This window comes from Mixophyes fleayi, chromosome 2 (assembly GCF_038048845.1).
Source record: "Mixophyes fleayi isolate aMixFle1 chromosome 2, aMixFle1.hap1, whole genome shotgun sequence".
In the NCBI taxonomy this organism is placed as follows: domain Eukaryota; kingdom Metazoa; phylum Chordata; class Amphibia; order Anura; family Limnodynastidae; genus Mixophyes; species Mixophyes fleayi.
In genome coordinates this window covers 61,076,525-61,100,448 of record NC_134403.1, presented here as the reverse complement: position 1 = coordinate 61,100,448, position 23,924 = coordinate 61,076,525, and the positions used below count along the sequence as shown (strand labels likewise).

General features: G+C 41.5%; 1 protein-coding gene and 1 pseudogene across 1 annotated transcript in view; both read left to right on the top strand.

Annotated features, from left to right (window-relative positions):
* The window catches only part of LOC142141019 (uncharacterized), a 98,682-nt gene extending 86,797 nt beyond the window's left edge, over positions 1–11,885 (top strand). Inside the window, exon 15 of the mRNA XM_075199081.1 lies at positions 5,279–11,885. Coding sequence (XP_075055182.1) covers positions 5,279–5,637 — 359 coding nt within the window. The 3' untranslated portion in view covers positions 5,638–11,885. The remainder of the gene's footprint in view (positions 1–5,278) is intronic.
* The window catches only part of LOC142139809 (tripartite motif containing 13-like), a 693,488-nt pseudogene that overhangs the window by 371,050 nt on the left and 298,514 nt on the right, over positions 1–23,924 (top strand).

The following is a 23,924-nucleotide window of genomic DNA, read 5'->3' as shown; positions in this document are numbered from 1 at the left end:
TCAATGTTTGGCTAAGGAAGTGGTGAAATGAGGAGAGATTTGGATTAATAGACCACTGTCATGCCATCTGGCAAGATAGGGCCTATACAGAAGGGATGGCCTGCACCCATCTTCAAGGGGAACCAGAATACTAAGTGAGCAGTTTGGTAGCTTCATCAGGAACTATTTAAACTAGCAGAGGGGGCAGTGAACTAAATAGGAATAAAACAATCTGCTCCCCAACCAAGAGGTATCGTTTCTGCACGCTAATAGTACAGGAAACATATCCACAACATCAGAAGACTGCAGATCAAAGCAAAATAAACATAGAAGATAGGAACAGAAAATGCACAAATGAACAAAACTTAGAGCTATGTGTGCTAATGCCAGAAGCTTAGTAAATAAAATTCCAGAACTAATTGCTTTGATGACAAGGGATGATCTGGATATTGTGGCTATTACGGAGTCACAGTCAATGAAAATCATGACTGGGACATACCGGGATATACTTTATTTAAGAAGGACAGAGTGGGAAGAATTGGAGGAGCGGTAGCAATATATGTGAAAAAAAACATAAATACTACTTTAATACAAAGTATTGAAGAAGAAACTGAGGCCCTTTGGGTGACCATAGAAACGGGGGATAAGGCTGTTCTTCGTACTGGGGTGGTCTGTAGACCACCAGGTCAGAAAGAGATACTGGACAGGAACTTAATGCAGGACATCAATAAAATGGCTTTAAAAGGAGAGGTAATTATCATGGGAGACTTTAATCTACCTGATGTGAACTGGGAGGAGTCTTCTGCAAGTTCCACTAGAAGTAGGAACATTCTGAATTCCTAGCAGGGAGCATCCCTCAAGCAAATGCTGAGGAAGCCCACTCACAAAGACGCAATATTAGATTTAATTCTTACACATGGTGACAGAATATCTGATGTAAATGTGGGTGAAAACCTAGGCGACCATCAAGCAGTATGGTTTAGTATAAAAACAGAGGCTGACTCATACCACACAAAAATAAAGGTATTAGATTTTAGGAAGGCTGACTTTGTAGAGATGGGAAAATGTGTAAGTGACTCTTTGGCAGAGTGAAAGAACTTGAAAGGAATGCAGGAGAGGTGGCAAAAATTAAAAAGTGCAATACTTAAAGCAACAGACATTTGTATCAAAAAGGTTAAGAAAAGTACAAGGAAAAGGAAGCCAGTGTGGTTTGCAAAAGACGTAGCAAGTATTATGAAAGAAAAAAAGATGGCCTTCAGGAAATATAAGCAGACTCAGAATAATAAAAACAAAGCTGTATATCTTGCTAGACAGAAGGAGGCTAAGAAGGTAATCAGATGTGCAAAGCCACAACCTGAAGAGAAAATGGCCGAGTCAGTAGGTAAAGGGAGCAAAACTTTTTTTTAGGTATATACAGCGAGTGAAATAAGTATTGAACACATCAACATTTTTCTCAGTAAATACATATTTAATGTGGCTATTGTAATAAAATTTACACGAAATGTCAGCCACTACCCTTGCAATCCACACATGGAAAGAAATCAAACCATAAATGTCCATAAATTAAGTTTTGTGTAATAATGTAAAATGACACGGAAAAAGTATTGAAAACGCTTCCTGAAATGTATTTAATACTTTGTACAAAAACCTTTGTTGGTAATGATAGCTTCAAGACGCCTCCTGTATGGAGAAACTAGTCGTATGCATTGATCAGGTGTGATTTTGCCCCATTCTTCTACGCAAATAGTCTTCAAATCTCAAAGGTTCTGTGACTTCTTCTATGAACTCAGATCTTAAGTTCTTTCCACAGATTTTCAATTGGATTCAAGTCAGATGATTGGCTGGGCCATTCTAGCAATTGAGAGTGTCCTTGGCTGTGTGTTTGGGATCATTGTCTTGCTGAAATGTATACCCTTGTTTCATCTTCAGCATCCTGGTAGATGGCAGCAGATTTTTATCAAGAATGTCTTGGTACATTTTTCCATTCATCCTTCCTTCAATTATATGCAGTATGCCAGTACTGTGTGTAGAAAACCAGCCCCACACCATGATGTTCCCACTTCCAAACTTCACTGTTGGTATGGTGTTTTTGGGGTGATGTGCAGTGCCATTTCTCCTCTAAACATAGTGTATATTATGGCATCTTAAGTGTTCAATTTTCCTCTCATCTGACCACACTATATTCTCCCAGTATTTCACAGGCTTGTCCAAATATTGTAAGAGGCCATGGCGGTTGAATGCATTACTTATTGTTTTCTTTGAAACAATTGTACCTGCTAATTTCAGGTCTTTCTGAAGCTCTCCACAAGTGGTCCTTGCCTCTTGGACAACTCTTCTGATAATTATTTTCACTCTTTGTCAGAAATCTTGCGAGGTGCACCTGATTGTGGCCGGTTTATGGTGAAATGATGTTCTTTCCACTTCCAGATTATGGCCCCAACAGTGCTCACAGTGCTCACTGGAACATTCAGCAATTTAGAGATGCCTCTGTAACCAATGCCATCAGTATGTTTTGCAACATGAGATGTTTCTTGTGTGACACCTTCGTAATGAGACACCTTTTTATAGGCCATCAATTGTGGCTGAACCAGCTGGCAGGATTGCTTTCTAGTTACTGATAGATTTCAGCTGGTGTCCTGGCTTTCCATGCCTTTTTGCACCTCCCTTTCTTCATGTGTTCAATACTTTTTCCCTGTGTCATTTCACATTATTACACAAAATTTAATTTACGGACATCTTTGGTTTGATTTCTTTGCATGTGTGGATTGCAAGAGTTGTGGCTGACATTTGGTGTAAATTTCAATACAATAGCTACATTAAATATATATTTACTGAGAAAACTGTTGATATGTTCAATACTTATTGCATCCGCTGTAAGTGAAAGGAGAAAAACAAAATAAAGAATAATAAGACTAAAGACAGAGAGTGAGGGTCTTGTTGAGGGAGACAAGATAATAGCAGATCATCTTAATAATTATTTTTGCTTAGTGTTCACTAAAAGAGCGGGGAAGGGGCCACAGTTAAGTTGCAAGTATACTCATAAAAATTAGGTAGATACAAGTACATTTACAGAGGAGAAAGTCCTGACAGAGCTCTCAAAACTGAAAGTGGATAAATCAATGGGGCCATATGGGATACATTCAAGGATACATTCAAGGATACTAAAATAGCTTAAGTGGTGCTGGTAACACCATTAACAGAATTATTCAATCAGTCACTGGCTACAGGAGTAATTCCAAAGGACTGGAAAAAAGCAAATGTAGTCCCACTGCACAAAAGTTGAAGCAAGGAAGAGTAAAGCAACTACAGACCAGTGAGCCTTACATCAGTAGAATCTCTCAAATCCAGTAACTTACAGGATCCCAAACAGCATGGATTTACATTTACTGGGAGGAAATCATGTCAAACAAATTACTTTTTTGACTGGGTGACTAAAGTAATAGATCAAGGGGGGGGGGGGGCATAGATGTAGCTTATCTAGATTTCAGTAAGGCTTTTGACATTGTCCCACACCGCAGACTGTTAAATAAACTTGACAGCTTGGGAATGGACTCTAAGATGGTTGAATGGATAAGATCTTGGTTGCAGGATAGAAAACAGAGTTATAGTAAATAGAGTACATTCACATGAGGGATAGGTTACCAGTGGAGTACCCCAAGGATCTATACTTGGGCCAGTGGTTTTTACTATCTTTATTGGTGACATTACAAATGGTATTCAAGGGAAAGTATGTCTTTTTGCAGATGACACAAAGATAGACACAGCAGGAGGGGTTAAAACAAATGATTGATGATCTAGGTAGAATGGTCAAGAGAGTGGCAATTACAGTTTAATACCCAAAAAATGCAAAATCATGCACTTGGGTCTCAAAAATTCAAAGGCTAAATAGTATTAGTGGCATAATAATGGAAACTACTGAAGAGGAAAGGGATCTAGGAGTCACTATTTCAGGTGACTTAAAGGCTGGTAAGCAATGTAACAAAGCAATGAGGAAGACAAGTCAGATGCTTGGTTGCATAGGGAGAGGAATCAGTAGCAGAAAGAAAGAAGTAATATGCCAATGTATAGCTTCATATAGAATACTGTGTTCAATTGTGGAGGCCAAATCTCCAGAAGGATAAATACCTTAGAGACTGTACAAAGAAGGGCAACTAAAATGATGCATGGCCTACAGCACAAAGCTTCCCCGGAAAGACTCAAAGATCTTAATATGTATAGTTTGGAGCAGAGAAGGGAAAGGGGGGACATGATAGAAACTTTCAAATAGATCAAGGGTTTGAACAAGGTACAGAAGGGAAACATTCTTCAAAGGAAGAGAAGTACTAGAACACGAGGACATGCACTGAAACTGGAAGAAAGTAGGTTTAGAGAAAATTTTAGGAAAAATTAGTTCACAGAAAGGGTAGTGAATAAGTGGAATAGCCTCCCAGCAGAGGTGGTAGAGGCTAATAGACTAGAGCAATTTAAACATGCTTGGGATAGACATAAGAATATCCTTATAAATAATAAATGATTAAATAGGGTTTAAGGTACCATAGGTTATTAAAAAAAAAATGGACAGACTAGATGGGCCAAGCGGTTCTTATCTGCCGTAATTTTTTATGTTTCCTCCATTTATGCCTTACTATATACCCCATGGTATATCCATATTTAGCTATTGCATGCAGTTTTTACAGCTGGATTGCATTGAGGCTCTGCAGTGTGGCAGGGAAACACTGTTTTACATTGAGGGTAATGTGTTTCTACATTAGCTTCTAAATGCTACAGTTATTTTGACAGGAAAAGAAGCTGGATTTCAGTGACAACGTAACACTATACTAATTGGGAACATATATACATGGCATCTCCTACTGCTGTTTTATAATACCTAAGTAAAAACCCCTTATCGGAAGTAAGATCTTATTGAAACTGGTGTGAGCATTTTGGTTACTTTGTTTGAGCTGTGGGAGATTTGGTATTCATCAAGTACAAGACATTGAAGGCTCTCTCCGTTCCCTTTATCAACAATGTTTAGGAGAAACAAAACATCAAAAGAAGCATGTATCATTAGTTCTTTAATCGCAGAATAAAACTAATATTCTGAGCACTGTGTTGTCTGAAATATTGTGTTGCACTGAGCACTTTTTATGTTTAAATCCCATAATACTTCCAGATGTAATTTTTTTCCCGTTTGAAATATTGTATTCTTCTTGAGTCAGCCCTAATGCGAGTCAAATGGCGCTCCCTTTGTCTGCAGTCTGTTTAACGACAATATTGTGAAACATAATTTAGTTGCATTTCACCTTTATTTATTTTGCAGAAAGAAAGATCCAGCCAATGTCGAGTTCCGTGTTTCAGTCACCCCAAACATCCTTCCAATCCAATGAACCTTCATCTTCAGCATCTTTCAATAGTAATAGCTATGAGGACATTTCTATTTCTCATTCTGAGTATATAAAGCACACACTTACAAAACTTAGACAGGACCTCCAAAAGCAGAGGCAGCAGCAACCAGAGCCGGACGAACAAAATATTACCAGTATTCTCATTTCAAATCTAAGAAAAGTGCCAGCAGATAAAAAAATGAGCACTCAAATTAAACTTCTACAGGTTTTATTATCTGTTTTGGGTAAAAATCAGCTGCAGCCACAAGCAGGCCCTACATTCCCACAAATATAAATCATACAAACACATACATCTCAACTACAGACACAAACTTACTGAATTTACACAGCCAATACACACATACATAACTAAACACAACACACATAGGATTGAGTACAAGACCGAGACATCTTCCACCTTCTTCTCATTGTTCCTTTTCTGTCCGGCTTCCAAGTCTATGCTATGTTACATACTGGCAGTGACAAGTGCTAATAATATGCTTGTTTTCTTACTTAACCCATTGTATACTATATTGATGAGACTCCATTTTATTTATGGAATGCATTAGTTACATCAGAAACAAATTATTTTTTTATCATAATTTTTTACTTTTTAAAACAAAATGACTATGATTCCATATTTAACTAGGTATCTCTACATTTATATTGACTATATAACTAACATAAAGTAGGTGTAGGAAAAGATTGTATTTAACCTTGATTCCTCACTTTATTTTCACACATTTAATGCTGCCCCTGATTTATACCCCTACATCCATTACTTACACTTATATGGATACCACATGTGTGTAATGCATGAGGCAGTCAAAACCCAAGGTGTCTGCCGCATTCCTGCCACGCCGCTACTATATAGGGACTACAACAATCACTAGCTTTGACTATACTTTAGTTCTCATCCGTGTCTAGTCCTGACCCTGAGCCCTCCCATCCTTGGTCTCTCACCTGGTAGTAGAGTTCCTGGACCCAGGAACCTCTAACTACCACTCATTCCTCGACCCCTTCTTTTCTGCCCCCCTCTCCCTCAGTGTCTGACTACAACTAGCTAGCTTCCCAGACTCGATTAGACAATGAATCTCCATCTGATATTAGTTACACTTGCTATGCCTCTTACTGTACTGTCATTGAATGTTAAAGGGTTAAATACCCCTCAGAAACAATCTTTTATATTCCTTTCTTAACGAGTATATTGTCAATATTGTATACTTACAGGAGATCCATCTCAAGAAGGACCAGCAATCCTCGCTGTCCTCCAGGAGGTACCCTACGGTCTTCTATTTAAACCACACCTCTAAATGCCACGGAGTTGCTATTATAATACGTAACTCTGTTCCCTTCACTGTATCTAAGACGGATGACGACACGGAAGACCGGTTCCTCATTTTGTTGGTTAAGATTGGCTCCTTCCCAATTGACGACCATATGCGCTCCCAACACAGGCCACTCCTTTCTTTCATATATTTTTCGAGAGCTTCAGACCCACTGCTCCAGTAGGGTTTTACTAGATGGAGATTTCAACACAGTCCTGTCCCAATCACTCGATCGGTCAGGTGGGACACTACTGAGTGCACATACTCCGGGATCTAAAGCACTTCGTAAAAACATATGACCGAGACGGGCCTATTTGACACGCAGCGTGCTCTGTATCCCTCTACGAGGGATTACACTTTTTATTCACACCTGCATAACTCATACTCCAGAATCGTTATGCTTCACTGCTATCCCTCCCTGGTGTCTGCCGATATTCTTTCTCTAACCCTTGGTCTGACCATTCAGCCACCAAAGCCACTTTTCAATTTGCTGTCGCTGGATGAGTAGGTGCTTCATTGAGATTAAATGAAATGCTTATTAGGCTCCTTTGCTTCTAGAGTTTGCTGAATGATATGTTGGATAAATATTTCAAGCAACAAACAGCAGTTGGAGCAGATCGATTTGCTCTTCTCACAAATTCTCACCTTAGAAACGCAACATAAACGCACCTATTCCACATCCATTCTCACTCGACTTATCAACTACAAGGAGAATTTAGCCATCTTTTAGCTAAAAAAAACTTAAAAGAGATTTTGTTGGTTAGGACAGTGGTTTTATGAAAAAGTCAATAAAGCCAACTCTCTCCTAGCAAATAGCCTTAAGGCCAAACGTGCCTCACAGACAATTACTGCTAAACAGGACCCCAAGGGCTCTTTGTCCTATGATTCCCAGGTAATCAATAAAACTTTCCATTTCTTCTATGAGGCTCTTTACAATCTACTAACCCTGGGGGACGCTAACAACTATTTACGCTCCTGTGGCTAACAAAGGCTTAGCCAGGCGAAGGTGGAGGTACTGTGTGAGGACATCACAGAGGAAGAGGTCAAACTCGCTCTCAGCTCCCAGAAGCCATCCAAAGCTCCGGTACCCAATGGATTTTCCATGTCTTATTACAAGACCTTCGCCCCTAAATTTCTCCCTAAACTTGCTCACCTCTTTAATTCAGTACTACATATTGACACCTTCCATCCTGATTCTACCTTCTCTACGATCATTGTTATACCTAAACCAGATAAAGACCACACTATATGTACCAATTTCTGCCCAATATCACTCCTCAACACTGATATCAAACTATTCACCAATATACTAGCAAATAGAACGAATGGAGTTCTGGCTGAGCTTATAGACCCTGACCAGGTGGAATTTATTCCCAATAGGCAGGCCACCGACAAACCGCATAGAGTAATCAACCTAATACACTATATCAATACAAAAAAACTTCCTCCAGTCTTGCTCGCATTGGATGCGGGGAAGGCGTTTAATAGGCACCTTGGTCCTTCGTGTTTTCTGTGCTGAGGGCATTTGACTTTCAGGGTCACTTCCTGTAGGCCATTCACACTCTCTACACGAATCCCACCTCGCGGGTCATGACCATCGGCCAGGACTCCAGTTACATTAAACCACATAATGGCCCAAGACAAGGCTATCCACTTTCCCCCCTCTTATTTGCTTTATGTATTGAACCCATAGCGGTCATATATAAACGGCATTTGCCTAGGCCCTAAACAATATAAAATAACCCTATTCACCGACGACTTTCTTTTGACACTAACTAATCCGATAGTCTCCCTCCCGAATCTTATGTTGTAATTGGCACACATTGGGGCTCTATCAGGGTATAAAAGAAATGATAAGTCCTAGGCGTTGTCGCTTCACTTTCCCCATTCGATCCAGAAATCCCTTCAGCTGTCCCACAATTTCCAATGGTGTCCCCCACTCCATCCGCTATTTGGGGGTGAATATCCCCAAACACTACTCTGGGCTGTATCACTAAAATTATGCACCTCTACTGGCCTGCATCCAACAGGACCTCTCCAAATGGCACCCGATATATGTTACCTGGGTTGGAAGTCCAGGGTATTGAAATGAATGTTCTTCCACGACTCTCATATTTATTCCAAATGGTACCGGTACCATACCGAATACTGGCATCCTTACAATCTTCATTTAATGATTTCACATGGAGCGGAAGGAAGCCTACACTGAGTAAAAACACAAGGAATCTGGGGGACTTGGCCTCCCATTACTACACAATAACTACCTAGCCACCTAACTCAGTTACATTATCTCCTGGCACATCAACCCAGGTCTCAAGAAACGGGCTGGTATAGAAAATGCCCTAACTCCAGAAACACCTTTACACCATTTGCCATGGCTTCCTAGGAATTGTATTCCTTCCTCAATTTACACATACCCCTCTATCTCTTTCACTCTGTCCACCTGGGCCAACCGTCGTCATGACTGAGCCCCCTAACCATCTCTTTTGACGCCAATCGAGACTCATTCACTGTTCTCTCCAGGTCACTTCGATTCAGTCTCCTGCTGGTGGAAAACACACAAAATTCCTCCATATCATGGGTGAATCAGCCCCTATATACTTCAACGCTATACGCACCACATGTCACCCTCCCTCTTCAACACATTTCCAATATCTTCAGGTCTGAGACTTCATACAGTCTCAACCTTGGACCAAATAACTTTGCACGCTCGCCCCATTTGAATGTAAATGTAACTATTCCATCGGTCGAAGAGGGAATATTTCACAGCCACCCCTGACCAGTCTCTCACACCTCACAAAGTAGCGTCAGAAAGTGGGATCTCCCTGTACAGTGAGAAATGGTCTGTCACCTGTGCTCGAACAGCTAAGATCTCCATTAATGCAGGTATTTAATAGAATTGTTACAAAATTTATACTTGCTGGTATATGGTCCCAGACAAACTCCATCGTATGTACTCTTCGGTGATGGATCGCTGCTGGTGGCTGTGCGGAGCTCAAGGCACTTTGTTTCATATAGGGTTGGAATGTCCAATTATTTGTGATGCTGGGACCTTACGCTGGATATTGTTCACCAGGCAACTGATGTATGAGTTCCTAGGGCTTCTTTAAAAATTTTACTTCACCAGCCAATACCTGGTACCGAAATTGCTCATTGCCCGAGCTTGGAAACAACCTGCACCTCCTTCAAGACCTGAACTGCTTAACCGCATATGGCATATTTCCTCCATGGAATACATTACTGCCCTTCTGAACAATACTGTACCTAAGTATCAGGCGGAGTGGACTTCTTGATTCCATACACACCACTCTCCAGTTTCTGGGAATGTTTGATTAAGACACTACCGCAGAGTTATATACTACACTGACCTACTAAATTCTTAGCATTATCTAATATATAAAAGCCTAGCGGCGTGTGTGTGTGTATGTGTGTGGCGATGAAGATGACAAGAACCTTTTTAACACCTTAAGTAGCTTGATTTGACTAGAATGCATGAGTATCATGCACGGGTTAACTTGTGTGTGTGTATATATATATATATATATATATATAAAATATTAGATGATACAATATCTGTGTATAGGTACATTGACTTTCATTACTGATAAGTTTTGTATAAGTTAAAGAATTATCTCCCTGTGTATGCTGACATTAATAGTTCGCAGCCTTAGACATATCTACCTAAGCTATGTATATGTAAGAGCAGGGATATATTGGACCCATATGGTTGTTGGATTAGGCTATACTTCAAACTTGTTTTATATAAGATTTAGATATATCTTATTCAATTAGCTGAGGCCGAAATGGATATGTTGTTATGAGGGCTCTCATTATGCTATCCTCCTACCCTTTCCTTATGTCTTTACCCCTTCCCCACCCTTGTGTTTGTCTTTATGTTTTATTTACTAGGTTATCAACAGCTACCATATGTGGTTGGAAATGTTTGTTCTTTTTGATACATTTATTCTTCCTTGGCCTGATGCCATGAGGTTGTACTTTCTTTTTCATTTGCCAATCAGAACAAATACTGTTGAAAATGTTTGTATAACCTGTTTATGTTCTTAAATGTCAATAAAAACTTATTTTGGAAAAAAAAATAGTAGGGATATCTTAGCATTGCAGTAAAGTGCAGCAACAATCTAATATCACAACACAGCGCAGAAATATAACAATCCATTAGTCTTTATAACTTTGTCCCATTATAATCCATATATCACTTCCCCAATCAAATAAATACACCAATAAACATTACTGATCTCTTCCAAAAACCATGTGGAAAAAAAGAAAAAAAGACATGAGATTTGTTTGGCAAAACAGAGGTCATAGTTTTATTTTAAAATCAATCTTTTGAAAGGTGGCAAAGAAAACAGCACTGCATCCATCAGCTTCAACCACATATGTAAATATCACAATAAGAGGGGGCCCTCTATGACCTTGGGGATCTCACCCCCTTTACCCTGGCTTAATACAAGACCACCCCTGTGGATGGTATTGTGCATTTCAGCCGCACTTTCAAAGAGGATATCCCCATGGATGCCACTTGCGCCCCCCCATTGCCGTGGATTGCAGTGCTTTTCCGCCAACGCTAGGTTCCCCCACCTGGAACTGCAGCCTGCCACCAATAACACCTCGCTGTGATCTTCATAACCTTGCCAATGCACCAAATATCTCAATAACCATATCCAACCCCTGATCTGATAAATACACCCATCTTTTTTGCACAAATGTGACTTGTTAAATCAAATCCTGACATGTCTGACCACACAGCCAACTGCCCACTTCACAAATTTTCCCACTGCAGAATTCTCATTTCTATGTGCCCCATGTATAGCAGGGCCACCCATTGGGTAATGTCACTTGTTCTTGTGTATTATCGCTACCTGACTATTCGGGTGTAGTGTCATTAACCCTTCACCCATGCAATTGTACTTTTAAAATCAGATGAATGGATTTTCTGTTCCCCAAATCATTCCCACTCAAATGAATAACTAATATTTCAGGTACCCAAATCTTCCTGCATCTTCCAATTCATTTATTATACTGTCACACTTTATTCCTCATTCCTTTTGCCATGGGGGTAGTTGGCTATGTCTTCTGCACTTGGGCTACTAGCTGCCCAATGGATTAAAGAATGAAAGCTTAACCTACACACACATTTCCATAATTGTCAACTAAACAAAGCTGATAGATATATATATATATATATATATATATATATATATATATATATATATATATACACACACACACACATACACACCTATATAGCCATATATGTTGTAACTGTTACATTCTCATCTAACCAAAATTGTATTCCTTTCCCAGAGCAACCTGTTTCTGATGCCGTTGCTTTGTTCCTTGATGCCCAGACCTTGGTACGAGTGTGTCAGGTGGTTCAGAAATAAAGTTTTAGCTGTATGGAGCAGAATCTTGTACTCTTTGCCTGTAGAAGTGTAGAACTTTTAACAGAGAGTTATAACAACCGAGTCAAAATAAATTAATTAGAGCATGAATTTTGGTGGCTATAATAACAAGATATTTTCCTCAGGCTAAATTCATCTAAGGAGTTTAATGATCACACAAGGGCACAAAGTGTGAAGCTCTGACCATTGTAAATGTACATTTCATTAATGTTATCATGTTACCTATGTCAAAATGAGTCCAGCTTATAAGTGATGACGTATTGCTGCTAGTGGTATGTGTATAACACTTTTGTAAACAATAATAAAGTAACCAATGTAACACCAATATATCACCCTGAATCCCAGAATAAGGATACTTGTTTCAGGAATTTTGTGCTGACACTTTACAATTGTGCTGTGAAATACCAACCCATTGTAATCTATGCACTATACAGTTCTGGACATATTATATGTAATAATGGTGGCTTCCAATATGATTGCTTATAATATCTGTAACAAACACAGTTGGGCATTAGAACATAAAACTGCCTGCTATTGAAAATTGGGTATAGAAAAACAGCTCCCTCTAAGAAAATATAAAAATAGTATCACTAAAATCACTAGATCTTTACGATAAATCAGTACAGCATATATCAGTATTTATTAACATGTAATAAAACATCCCCATTTCACCATGATCCCTATATTTGGTCAGTTGAAATATATCTGTTCCAATATGCTATTTGAGTATAATATTTTGATTTTTTATCAGGAATGTGGTGCATATAACTAACAGTAAAAGCTGATAAGTCTATTGGAGAAGGACTAAATACAGACTGTCCATAAATCTTCAGCAGTGTAGCATCCATGAAAAGCTGCCATTGTCACATGACTGTTTGGATTCTGGAATATTGATTGAAGTGGATGGCGAGGGGAAATATTGTGGTTCGTAAATTCATTTCACTCATTTGTTTAAATTCATTCATCCCTTTTGTTTCACAGAATCAATTTTATGGCAAATAATCCTAGGCCCCACATAATGAGACAGGCAACACAACAGAACCACAAACCCAGGAGACATACAGTATAAGGGGTTTGCATTTAAAAAACCCAATTGCGTTAGACTAAAGACCATAACGTAAGAGCCACCAGAAAATGAAGACTTACCCCAGCATATTATTGGGATCTGTACAGCACTTACTGGCTGGCTTGAATGGAAATAGGGCTATGCTGGACTATGCCACATCAAGCTGGGATTATCCATTCCAGTATTAGAGTCTGTCGTACAGACTACTGTGAAAGTTCCAGCTGGGGGCTTGGAAGGTTTGTTTTTTTTCTAAAAGTTAATGTACAGGCTTGTTCTCCTACCTTTAAACCTACATGTTATAATTTATAAATTCATATTTTGGTGTTATCTGCACTTTTGTGGTAAAGTGCTGTTTTAGGCTTTTAGTGGTTGATAAAATTTAAATACTTTTCATTGTTCATAACCTAAATAGACTAGTAAATTAGATGATCACCAATACATTTATATAATAGTTGCCACACAGTTCCTTTAATTAGCACCTTGTCATCTCAAGGGAGGTCATGTGCTAACATTGCCTCAGAGCATACATAGAACGTTTAAGGAGGGGGAGGGGGTTATGGGCAGGAACTATGGCGTAATATCTCCAAAAAGATAACTATCACTTCCAAAGACCAATACTCTCCCATATTAGGCCTGATGTAGAACCAGTGGTGTCTGACATTTAGGGACTATCGGTCGGTTTATTTTTTATTTTTTTTTAAAGTATTGCACATTTTCACCTATTTATTTCTTGCTTGTTATAACTGCACATTATTTATATATATATTTATATAGCACATGTGCTCCATAATATGCAGTAGAGGATTGGCTATTTGCAAACGGATATTGTAAGCAAAAACAAATTGTAATGTGGAAAGGGCAATAGAATAATAAGTGTGTGGTGATCTGTTGACCAGATTTTGCTTGGTTGCATAGAGAGGAATCAGTAGCAGAAATCTAATCATCTAGAATACAGTGCTCAGTTCTGAAGGCCATCTTCAGAAGGATATAAATACACTAGACACTGTAAAAAAAAAAGGACAGCTAAAATGGTGCATGGCCTACAGCACAAAACCTACCAAGAAAGACTAAAAGATCTTAATATGTATAGTTTGGAGCAGAGAAGGAAGAAATTTTGATCAAGGTACAGGAGGTAAACATTCTTCAAAGAAAGACGTATTAGAACACATGCACTGAAACTGGAGGGAAGTAGGTTCAGAGGAAAAAATACCACAGACAGTGTAATGGATAAGAGGAATAGCCTCCCATCAGAGGTGGTAGAGCCAAATACAGTAGAGAAATTTAAACATGCTTGGGATAGACATAAGGATATTCTTACAGAGAACTAAGGATCAAATAGGGTTTGAGGTTACCATAAGTTAAAAAAATGGGCAGACTAGATGGGCCAAATGGTTCTCATCATTTGTCAAACTGTTTTTTGTTTTTTTTTTAAATATATTTTTATTCAGATTTTTGTCAAAAAGAAACGGTACAGTATTTGTTATGCTCAAACAAATCATAACAATATTAACAACAAGAGTTTGCAAAACAGGTGAGGCATAGAACTCGGGGCCACCACAAACGTAGTGGTCCGCAGGATTAGTAATATGCAGATAAACGAGAGTCAAAAGAGATATGGTTATGAGATACCCGGGGTACCATGAGGGGAAACAGGAGAGGGGGAAAGGGAGAGGAAATAGTGGAAGTGGAACATAGAGGGGAGACAGTTTGGGGGGTGGGGGAGGAGGGAATGTTAGTAAGGGGAGAGAAGAAGGAGGAAGGGAAAGCAGAACCTAGCAAGACTCAGCGCCGACAATTACTAAGGTAACGTTGTTTTCATTCTTTAAGAAGGGGAAGGTGTAGCAGAGAAGTAATCTTGCCACCTGTGCCATGTGGAGAGAAATTTGTAAGGGCGATCATTAGCTACACTAGTCATGTGCTCTAGGTTGTGTATTTGCCAAACACTTTGAATTAGTTCCGAAACAGAAGGGCTCTCTGATTGTTTCCATTTCTTGGCTATTAAGCATCTGGCTGCGGTCAGGATATGGCCCGGGAGTAACCACATAATTTTGTGGGTGTCAGGGGGTAGTCGAGGGAGGAGAAAGTATGAAAGATGGAATGGAGATCTTAGATTAGACACTTTATAAATAAGGTCAGCTACCTCCTTCCAGAAGGGGATGATTTTCGGGCAGCTCCACCAGATGTGGGACAGGGAGCCACGCTGGCCACAGTTGCGCCATCAGAGGTCCGAAGATGCCAGATAGATTGTTTTCAGTCTGGATGGGACTAAATACCACTGGAACAAAAGTTTGTAGGAGTTTTCTTTTATATTTGTACAGATGGAGGATTTGGCGACTGCCTCGCGTATCTCAGTCCATTCCTCAGCATCCAGAGACTCGGCCATCTCCTCCTCCCAGCGGAGCTCATGAGTCTCCTTGTCAGGCAGATTATGATTCAATAGTAGAGAATAGAAAGTAGATATCAAGCCTTTAGAAGACGTTTTGTTTTTACAGAAGGTTTCTAGGGGGGAGCGATTGTGAGGAGCACGAGGGTCTATTAAGGAGGAGAAAATGTGACGAATTTGAAGATATTGGTAAAACACGGAGGACGAGAGATGGAAACGCTTATGAAGATCAGCAAAGGTCGGAAAAAACCTATTGGGACAATATCGGAAAGAAACAAAATATTCTGTTTTGTCCATTGGGAGAAAGATTTTGGGTTGACCCCTGGAGGGAAAGCGGGGTTATGCCATAGAGGGAACATCCGCTTGGGATTAGACAAGAGTTTAAAAGTGCGGGTGCTATATCTCCATATTTCAATAGAGAAACGAACTGTAGGGGGGAGGGAGAGCAGGGGAGGAAGGTCCTTAGGGTCTAGCGAGAACAAAATACTGGGAGATAGCATCTGGAGGAGGTCAGCCTCTGTGTCGACCCAAAGCCTAGTTTTGGGGGGGAGAATGAGAAAGAACTGCTTGGGTGAGGTGTGACGCCAGGTAGTATTTATGGAGGCACGGTAGCCCCAAACCACCATTCCGGGTGTGACGAAAGAGAACTTTGAGACGAACTCTAGGACAACGGCCGGACCATATAAATTGTGAGATGCTTGTCTGGAGATCTTTTAGAAGGAGTGATGGGACACGTACAGGAAGAGTCTGGAAAAGGTAAAGAATCCTTGGTAGAATATTCATCTTAACTGAAGCCACTCTACCAATCCAAGAAATATACCTTGGGGACCAGGACTTGAGATTGCGCTTCAGGGCGGATACTAGTGGGGGAAAGTTGGCCGAAAATAGTCGATCATATGTTTTGGTGAGATTGACACCTAAGTATTTAATGTGATGGGGTTGCCAGTGAAATTTGAAGGTTTCTTGCAAGTGAGTTTGGGTGTTCGGATGGAGATTAAGAGCTAGAGCTTCAGTCTTATCGGAGTTGATTTTAAAGTTTGAAAGAAGGCCGTACTCGTTAATTTCAGCAAAAACAGACGGGACAGAGACATGAGGGTTTGTAAGGGATAGAAGGACGTCGTCTGCGTACAGTGCTAGTTTCGCCAATCTTAATCCTGTGGAAATACCAGATATATTAGGGTTGAGGCGAATCCTGGAGGCCAGAGGTTCCATCATTAGGGCAAAGAGGAGGGGAGAGAGGGGTTATCCCTGTCTGGTACCATTCCGAATTGAGAAAGCCACAGAAGCACATCCGTTAGCCAGGACCGTTGCTGAGGGGTTGAAGTAGAGAGAGGCAATTCCATTGAGGAAGGGACCTTGAATGTTTGATGCTTTGAGAACCTTGCGCATGAAAGGCCATGAGACCCGGTCAAAGGCTTTTTCAGCGTCAAGCGCGAGCACCAGAGCCGGGGTTTTAAGCTTATTTGAAGCATGGATTAAGTTGATGACTTTCCTTGTGTTATCGGCTGCCTGGCGGTTGGGAATGAAACCCACCTGGTCAGGGTGGACCAAGGAGGGGATCACACCGGCCAAGCGGTTTGCTAAAATCTTAGCAAAGAGTTTCAAATCAGTATTTAGTAATGATATTGGGCGATAACTTGCACACAGACTAGGATCCTTACCCTCCTTCGGGATCACCACTATATTGGCTCTGGTGGTGGCGCTGTCAAACTTTTGGTCCTTGAGGATCGAGTTAAAAAGATCTAGGAGCATGGGTGAAAGGACAGGGAGCAACTTTTTGTAATATACGGCCGTGAGACCATCCGGGCCCGGGGCGGAGGTATTTCTCAAAGATTTGACCGTATGTTTCAATTCGTCAGCAGATATATCCTGACTAAGTGAGGTAGATTGCGATACGCTTAATGCTGGTAGACCACAAGTATTTAAGAATGTTTTAATACGAAATCTGAGGTCTCTAGGGGAGGGGGGGGGGGGGGGGGGAGTGTCTGATTGAAGGTCGTACAGTTTGGAGTAAAATTCCTGGAACCGGTCAGCTATTTTCTGTGGATCAAATTGCTTACAGGAGGAGGCGTCTAGAATATGAATAATTCTGTTGCGGGTCCGTTTGGTACGTAAACTACGAGCCAAGAGGGCGTCAGCTTTATTTCCTTTCTCGTAGAATCTTTGGCGGAGCCATTTCAGGGTGTTGGCTGCTTTAGTGGACAAAAGTTGCTGTAACTGAGCTTTTACAGCCAGGATTCTGAGATAAGTTTTGCGTTTTGGGTAGCGTTGATGCTTCTTGGTGAGGGAGAGAAGCTCAGGTTCGAAATCTTGAATCCGAGCTAAATTAACTTTTTTCTGGGCTGATGACATGCTAATTAAGAGGCCTCGGATAGTGGCTTTATGAGCCTCCCATACAACAGAGTGCGAGATATCCGGGGAGGAGTTGAAGTTCTTGAACTCCTCGATTGCCTGCGACACTTTCTGTAAGTTTTCCGGTTTGGAGACAAGGGTGTCATGCATGCGCCAGGACCGATGAGGGCGGACTGCGGGAAGGATATCGACATTAAGAGAGACCGCCGCGTGATCTGACCAGGTAACTGGGATTATATCCGAAGAGCGCAGAGAGGAGGTGGAAGATTTATCTGTGAAAATCATGTCAATGCGTGTATGGACGTTGTGAGGGACGGAGAAATGTGTGTATGCGCGAGCAGAAGAGTTCAAGACCCGCCAAGAGTCATAGAGATCATACAGCTTTATTAGGGAGCAGAGATGACGAGAGTCTCTAGAGGTCCGCAAGGAGGAGGGTGACTGAGGAGAGCGGTCTAGCTTGGAATCCAACGTGACATTGAAGTCTCCACCCAGAATGACGTGTCCCTTAGCGGACTGAAAAAGTTTAGCGAAGAAATCTGAAAAGAAGGATCCCTGTCCCACATTAGGAGCATAGAGAGTCGCTATGGTTATGGGCGTTTGGGAAATAGATCCAATCAGTATTGTATATCTGCCTTGGTCATCTGTTATTGTAGAATGTACAGTTAATGGAACTGACTGATGGACTAGGATAGCAGTACCGCTAGTTTTGCGAGGGAAGGTGGAATAAAATGCGTGCGGAAAGGTTCTATTTGTAAGGCTTGGGTGCGAGTGTGTGAAATGCGTTTCCTGCAAGAGGACTATGTGAGCCTTCAGGCGTTTTAATTCTTGGAGCGCCATGGTGCGTTTCTGTGGGCATTGAGACCGTTAACATTTAAAGATATTATCTTGATAGTCATGGTGGGTGTAGAGAAGGAAAGCTTAATGAGGCAAGTCTGCAAGCTAGGCAAAGAGGGGGGATCAGAAGAGATGTTAGTATGAAGGGGGAGGAAGGGGAAGGGAAGGGACCGGAGATGGGGGTCCCAGACTCCGGTTTAAACCTATGTGGAAGACACATCCTGTGTGTCAATGGGGTTCATGGGGGTCGAGACTGGCAGTCCAAGTGACAGTCAAGGACTAGAACAAGCTAACAAAATTGTCAAGTTAGAAGAGGGGAAAGTATGGTGAACCTTGGGGAAGGGATCGTGATCTGAGGGGGCATTTTGGGGGTGATGCCATGTCCAAGGAGAGGCCGAAGACCTATATCCCGAAACTCCATACGGACAATGGCATATCATTTGAAATGACATAAAATCATGTCTAATATAATAAAGTGAAGTATGGGGGGGGGGGGGGGGACATCCAGAGAAGCGGGCAACATCGCAAAAGTGGATTAACGACTATGTACAACTGGGGAGGGTCTCTCGTCAGGTCAGGGAGAGATTAAATGTGTGCGTTTTAGAGGTTCAGGGTTTGTATAGGGGAAAATCTGAGAATCGAGTGGACACAGCGACAGTAACATGTTTTAAATCAACAGCGTCTAAGAGGACTAACATCACCTCTAGAATAGCGGACATATCTAAAGGCAGTTATTGGGTAACAATAACCTATCTAGGATACCCTTGTCAAAATAGTGTAACTTAGGGAGGACTCACTGTGTAAACATGAACTCCAAATAACATCACAATGACGGACTATTGAACAGACTTTTTACAAAAGAGAAAACCTTATGCGAAACATCAAATAAAAGTTATTGGAAACAATGGTATCAGGGTATGTTAACTAACAAAGTCATAACCTTATCAAAGTAGTGTAAGTTGGGATGGACCCAGCTGAAATGCATAGGTCAGTCACAGAGTACACCACCCTGTAGAACTATTGAGTAGAAAGGCAATCACTGGCTGGGAGTGACAAGGAACAACAAACATATATTAATAAATAAATAAAAATAAAAAACAGTTACACAGATGAGTACTATTAAGTCGAGTCTTCTGAGGAGAATCCGGGATCTAGATCAGCGCTGATCCGGGGGTCCGAAGAACCTGTACTGGAAAGCAGAGAGAGAAGGAGAGAAAAAAGAAAAAAGGGACAAGCAACAGAGGGAATACACACAAACATAACTTGCTGCAGACGGGTAGAAGCCCGGCGAGGAGACCCAGAAGCGAATTAGGCTGTAGACCAAGTAGGTGAAAGGGCTCTTCGCGGGACGGAAAAGCTGTCTGCGGGCAGGGTTGGAGGGGCCATCGGGATGCCCAGTTTCTCCAGCATAGTAAGACCTTCTTCATGAGTCAATCCTATGGGAGGAGCCATTATGAGTAACTTGGAGAGCAAAGGGAAAGCCCCATCGATATCGAATACGATGATTTCTGAGGGCTTTTGTGATGGTGATCAGGTTGCGGCGTTTTCTTAAAGTTGAGGGAGCTAAATCCTGAAAAATCTGGATGTTATGACCAGAATAGGAAACAGCTGGAGTATTGCGTGTCGCAGCTATAAATTGTTCTTTGATAGTGTAGTAATGGAATCTCATCACCACGTCCCTGGGTGGTTGGTCCGAAGGGGGTTTGGTACGTAGAGCTCTGTGAGCGCGGTCCAGTAGAAAGTGGGAGGGAGGAGTGTCAGGGAGGCATTGGCGGAGAAGACCCTCTAAATATTTAGGCAGAGCATCGGCGTCAATGAGCTCAGGGATATTTTTAAGGCGGACATTGTTGCGCCTCGTACGATTCTCCACATCCTCGTTGTGATCTTGCATATCTGAGATAGATTGGCGCATTTCTGCGAGTTGTTGGTCAACTGATTGTTGGTGGGAACAGACATCATCCACTTTGCGTTCTAAAGAATCTGTGCGATTGCCAAGAGCTAGGACTTCAGCTTTAATGTCCTGGATGACCGCCCTCATCTCAGTTTGTATGGTGGATTGAATTATTTTCAACAGCTCTGGTGTGGAGCAAATTACATTTGAGGATTGGGACTCCTCATGGTCCGAAGCCGGCGAAGAAGAAGTTTCTAGCATGGAGGAACTCGCTTGTGTTCTGTCTTTGCGAAAAAACATGGCCGGCTGGACAGCTTTTTTCGGTTTGTGAGACATGACTCAGGAAGTAGATGAAACACTGATGCGGCTCGACTCAACTGCAGGGAAATATGCCCGAATCGAGATATTGGCGCGAGATCCCCAAGGTCCATGGGTGGAGTCTGGTTACTCCATTATAATTGGGTTTTTAGTAGACAGGAGGAGAAAAAAAAACACAAAAACACTGGGATTTTGTGTTGACTTGTATAAGGAGTGCAGCAGTAGAAATTATCAGTGAGCAGTTAAGCGTTGTATATCGTCACCAGATGGCGTCAGAGATCAACCAATAATGCTGAAAAAGAGTCGAGATAGTCAGGTATGGACTATACACTTTAACCACTAGGAGGTAGTAGGGCACCAGCTAGGTCTGGTCAAGAATGCAGTATGAAAATCAGCCACTAGATGGCAGCAATGTTCCAATAGATGCTGAGGCACTTTACTGTGAGTGAATACAGATGCAAAAACGGTGTTAACAAAGACAGCACTTGTTTAAGTGGCACTGGAACTGAAGCCTAATGTGAGAGGATGCAGGAATATAGGTGCTCAGCGACTTACTTGAAGGTTGGAAGCGGAAGGTGCCGTGAGGGATATAGTGCAGCGGGAGACGGCGCTGCGGAGATCTCTCTCTTCACGACTTGGCCTCCTCTCCTCTTCCTTTTAATCAGCACAGCCGTTTAGGGGTAGCGCTGGTCGGGAGCTCTCAATGTCGGCGATCACACTGTGCCGAGGTCACTTTGCGCCCAAAGAGCGGAGCGGTGGATTGGGAGGGGAGGGAGAGGCCCCAGGGGCAGTGGGCTCGAAATAAAGATGGTTTGGGAGGGCAGCGATTTCTCCTTTACCCGCTGATGGAGTTTGCGGTGAGAAACAAGCAGCCGTAGCGCCTAGTAGAGGGATAGATATTTCCTGGTCGACGGAGCCTCTAACAAACTCGTCCGGCCATCTTGGCTACCAGGCCACGCCCCCCTTGTCAAACTGTTTTTATGACATTCGGGCAAAATAAGTAGTTTCCATTTAATTTTTACTTCTATAAAAATAAATGGGAAAACCAGTAACAGTAAATAGGAAAATTGGGGGGGGGGGGGGGGTGGGGGGCGGGGGGTGAATGAGGGGAAAGAAAGACAGGACTGAATTGAGACACAGGGAGACTGGATATTAGAATCATGCAAGGGACTCTTGGGAACACTGTCAGAGGTTATTGGAATACAAAGAGCGGTAAGCTCTTGAAGTCTACCAGACAAGGCTTGGCCAGGGTGGTTATCTGGCACAGACCGTACAATTTAAACTTTTTGGAGCAAGCCAGACACCTGCCGCCAAACACTGTGCTGACTTGCCTGGCAGCCAAGCGGCAAACAGAGGGAGCTGCACAGCTGGTCCAATTTTATTAAAAAACAAAACACTAAAATTACTATCTTGTTCTTTTCTCCTTGGCTCCCCACTGGAGGGTCTAGACAATAACTCTGTCCCCATTAAGGATCTGCACGGAGAGTTTACCAGATGCTTGGTTGCAAACAATGGAAAAGTCCGGATTGCCCCTTTAGACAACTTTTCAATATATCATGGTATCTGGCGTCCACTGAAATAATTTCTGCATTTAAACAAGACCCACAGATTTTCCCAAATCTAGCAAGACTAGTTTATCTATAATAGACCCCAAACCCTCAGTGATCCTTCTCAAGACATTTCAGACCTTTTCCTTTAATCTTTGCCCTTACTTTTGTTTGTTTCATAGAACCAAATTGTATTCTCCCATAATGTCTGTGGTCAAAGCCTACCCAAAATACACTATTGCATATTTTGTACGAGCTTTTTCTATGTATACCTCACTTTCACCATTGCCAGTTATTTGCAAGCATTACTATTTTTCTGCATTGTATACACTGTCTGCTTGCTTGGTGGCTTCAGCTTGCCTACCATGTAAGATGTCTTGTTATGGTGAATGGTAACTATTGTATTTATATTTTTGAACAAAGGAAAAACATTTCTTAAAAACAAAAAACACATTCAGAAAGGCCTTGGCTGCCCGTGAAACAGTGTTCGCCTGTTCTGTACTGTCAAGGTGCTGCAGGCACACTGATTGGCGCTCCCTGCAGTGTGACTGATGTTGCAAGGCATTTGGAGACCCAGAATGCCCTGCGCACAAGTTGGCATTCTATGGTTCCAAAACTGAAACACTACAGACCTGTGTACACCAATGCCCCTCATCTGTGAGCACAAAGTGTGGAGCAGAGACGGTCAATAAGCCCAGGAAAGTAAGTGAGGAAATTTCCTCCCTAGAAACTTTGAGCCCCAAATATTTATAGTTGTTAATAAATCCACTGGACAGGGCAATGTTTTTGTACTCTAGTAACACTGAAATCTCAGATATTGGGTCCAATGTTTAGGTTTGTTGGGAGTCTTCAATTTTCTTCATTTGCTAGAAAATACAAGATTTTCCTTTTCCTGGCCCTATATTGTTTATGCTCAGACAGTGGAAAACGCATTTTCAGTAAACAAATAGGGCAGATACGTTGCCTATATTATACAGAGGAGGTATAGATTTTATGCATTATAAAGCCACCAGAAATCAAAGGTCTGCTTTCTGCAGTCATCAGTTTCCTCTGAGGTCATCCATATTAATGGACTGCAGTAGTATTGTCATCCATACAATACTACTTGTACATAAACTATAATCCTGTGTACGTGGACTGAACTGAGAGTACTATGCATCTAAATGATAAAGCTGACCATCCACCCTGTACCAGTGCCAGCAGGTATGTCTTCTACCAGGCAAGCTTTATAAGAAGGATTAAGGTAAAAATACAGTTCATTTTGTTCTGTCTAGAGTATACTTAAATCAGTGTTTTTGAATAAAAACCATCCTTTAGTTGATTATGAGGACTGCATTGTAGGCCGATTACAGACTCATCTCATGCAATGCCCTCTGCATCGTACATATTGATCACTAGAATATACTCCCTGTACTGTTTAGCGGTCACTAGAATAGTCTG